The sequence below is a fragment of the Brassica oleracea genome, unplaced genomic scaffold, assembly GCF_000695525.1.
Source record: "Brassica oleracea var. oleracea cultivar TO1000 unplaced genomic scaffold, BOL UnpScaffold00950, whole genome shotgun sequence".
Lineage (NCBI taxonomy): Eukaryota > Viridiplantae > Streptophyta > Magnoliopsida > Brassicales > Brassicaceae > Brassica > Brassica oleracea.
Genome location: NW_013617543.1, coordinates 35,876 through 38,862, shown reverse-complemented (window position 1 = coordinate 38,862; position 2,987 = coordinate 35,876). Strand labels below are relative to the sequence as shown.

Below are 2,987 nucleotides of genomic sequence, written 5' to 3'. Positions count from 1 at the left end.
ACAAAAAAAAACAAAGTTTCATCGGGTTTCACTGACAAGTATAATGGGTTTGGGTATCTAGGGTATTTGATGAAATGTACATTCTTCCACCAAAGTTTAAATGCCCTAAAATTTTAATACTATGATTTTATAAATATAGTTTTTATATTATTTATAATAATATGATTTTTAAATATTTTATAATTATAAAAAATGTTAATATTATTAATTTGTTATTTAATCAATGTTGTATTTGGTAGTCAACCAGTTATAAATATCCTACAAACGCACCAATATCTAACGTTGGTATACCAGTCGTACAAATCGCCTAATAACACTTAAAACTGTTACCAACTACGTCAGCATACTCTCGCAACCGCATCCACAACCGATGCATTTACACTAGTCAAACCCTAAGTCATCGTAAGGGTCGAAAACAAAAGTCACTTGTTCCCCCATGGTGTATTTGTACCTACCAAAAATCCTATAATCATATCAACGGAACGACTATACCACAAAACCAATCCAGCACATACAGAACTCATTCGGTTTTTATACCTTTTTATATGGCTTGTACGATGATAGATATTTTGGTAATAAGGAAATACAATAATCTTAGATCTGATCATTTTTATATTCAGTGGCACTAATTACAATATGTTGTTTACCTTGATTTTTCTATACAAGTTATAAACACAAATACAAGTCATTCCTTTTTGAATCCTAACAAAGACTTTTATTACAATAACCCCGAAATTAAACCAAAACATTCTAGTAACAATAACCAATTTACAAAACTGAACACAAAAAACACCTAAGCAAACCTTTTCATTCCAAAAGGGTTCCATTAAAAGGAACCCAAAATAAAAATATAAACTTTATAAAGACAAACATTGATCTTAGGTTTTCTTCTTACCACTTGGCTGATTTACATTTAGCAGCTATTCCTGGAGCATTCAAGTAAGAACCAAAAGTCTTGATGACTTGTTCGTAGGTTGGCCTTTTGTAATCAACTGCTTGCTCTACCACTTCTTCAGGTCTCGCCCATTTCCACTCCGAAAACTCTGAATCCGCTTCGTTGTTTGCTAGATTGATCTCTCTTTCGTCCTCATCCTTTATCAGTCTCACTAGGAACCTGTAGATTCATTGTGGTTTCAGAAACAATGAGCCATTAATCATCCTATTTTCTTGAAAATACTTTGGCCATAATTAGGTGGATTTGAAGACTCACCATTTCTGCGCTTGACCATGCCATTCACCACCCCAGAGACGGTTAACCTTTGCCTTCACTGCAGGTGGGAAATCATATGTCAACCAATTTGGAACCTGTTTTTAAGACATTTAAGAATACATAAAGAATCGTAATTGTTCTGTTTCATAATCATATGTCTTTAGTAAAATGAGTAGAGACCTCAGCAATGATTGCAGCTGAAACGACCCCAGTTTCTTCTTGTAACTCTCTCATGGCGGCTGACTTTGGATCCTCTCCATCTTCAATGCCTCCCTGTAACACCCCCAGTTTCTTTTAAAATTCACACCATTGAAAATAATCTTAGTTAAGAGGATCTGTCGTTTTCAAAATGTTTCAAGATTCTTTATCCAAATCTTGACCATCTACTTCCACCAGAGTGGTGTTAAACATCAGAATAATATGCTCTACTGTTTCTCGAAAACAGCAAACATGAATATTTTGATTACTATTTTTTTTTGGGACAACATTTTGATTACTATATTTTGAGAGCAATAAGTGATCAAAACAACACCTGTGGCATCTGCCATGCTCCAGGAACATTCAATCTTGAAGCTACAAATACCTGAGAAACGTAATTAAACTCAGTACTTATTATTTACTAAGGGTGAAACAGTAACTTTCTAGCTGAATTAGATGATTAAAATGTTACCAGATTATCCGAATTGATTAGACATACACCAACATTGGGACGGTAACCGGGAGGTAGATTCTCCATTTTTGCTGAAGCAACAGTTACTACTGAATTAATATACTAATACCGTTATGTAACAGGAGACTATATGATACTTACCAAGAGGTTTCAGCTCAAATGATTATAGTTTGGTTTTGCTGTTTACAATCTTGGTTTTTTTTCTATTTTGCAATTCAAGAAAATATTTGTATGTTACTACAAATACAAGAAAGATATCATTTTTCTATTAGCAGATCAAAAAACTGAGAAAAAGGATTCTCCTAAACAAAACCTAATGACTCTATTAATTGTTCTACATTCAAATCGAAGATAACAAACTAGAAGCAATCATTTTAATTTCTATTAACTAATAAAAGGCGGAAAATCCAGAAATGTTTTCAACTCCACACTTCTAATCGATTTTCAAATCTAAACTATGAATCAAAAAATAATCCAGAGTCTGTCAATTTGCAGGAATTAGAAAAGTGGTGAACACATAGAACAAATCTAAAACGCTCAGATCAGGAAAACAAAAATAAAAACAAGAAAATCAAGCATCGAACGAAGGAACAAACCTTCTTTTTTGAGCTTTGACTTCCGTAAAGCAGGAGAAAAGTTTTAACTCAAGAACATGGTGTGTATGTGCTTTTCTTTCAAACAAAAGCACACGTATATCTTTTACGTTATATAGGAATTGGATTCGGTCCCTGAAACGGTGACGTTTAAATATATCACAGCCTCTTCTTTTTCTGTGTTCTGACTGACTATTTGGTATCTTTATATTGGGATGGGCCCACCAAAAACTTATTTTAACATAAATCCAGCTGCCATTATGTAAAGACAAAAATAATTTTTTTTTTTTTTTTTGCTTTTGTTGTGATGAGATAATTGATAAACGTTTAATTACAGCTTTGTCAACGGTTATGTATTTAGTTAGTTTATATACTAACATGTTGCAATTTTTAAATACGTTTGCCAAACTAAATATACTTCAAATGTTTAAACTTCTAATGTAAAATTAATTGACTTTGGCTGTATATAATGTGTATTTGCAAAAGAGAAATGATAATTGTTTTTTGACGGAGG

General features: G+C 32.6%; 1 protein-coding gene across 2 annotated transcripts; it reads right to left on the bottom strand.

Moving 5' to 3' along the window:
* Positions 1 to 671: 671 nt before the first annotated feature.
* Positions 672 to 2,588, bottom strand: LOC106320525 (nudix hydrolase 25-like). Of its 2 annotated transcripts, XM_013758903.1 has the most exons (7): positions 2,477 to 2,569; positions 2,022 to 2,083; positions 1,881 to 1,951; positions 1,743 to 1,793; positions 1,391 to 1,483; positions 1,211 to 1,305; positions 672 to 1,114 (listed from the first exon to the last, which is right to left on the bottom strand). In XM_013758903.1, exons 3-7 carry the CDS (start codon positions 1,944 to 1,946, stop codon positions 892 to 894), a joined length of 528 nt encoding a protein of 175 aa, XP_013614357.1. In that variant the 5' UTR covers positions 1,947 to 1,951; positions 2,022 to 2,083; positions 2,477 to 2,569; the 3' UTR covers positions 672 to 891. The 2 variants fall into 2 exon arrangements, with proteins under 2 accessions (XP_013614357.1, XP_013614356.1); XM_013758902.1 differs by lacking the exon at positions 2,022 to 2,083 and having other exon boundaries at positions 2,477 to 2,588.
* Between the last annotated feature and the right edge of the window lie 399 nt (positions 2,589 to 2,987).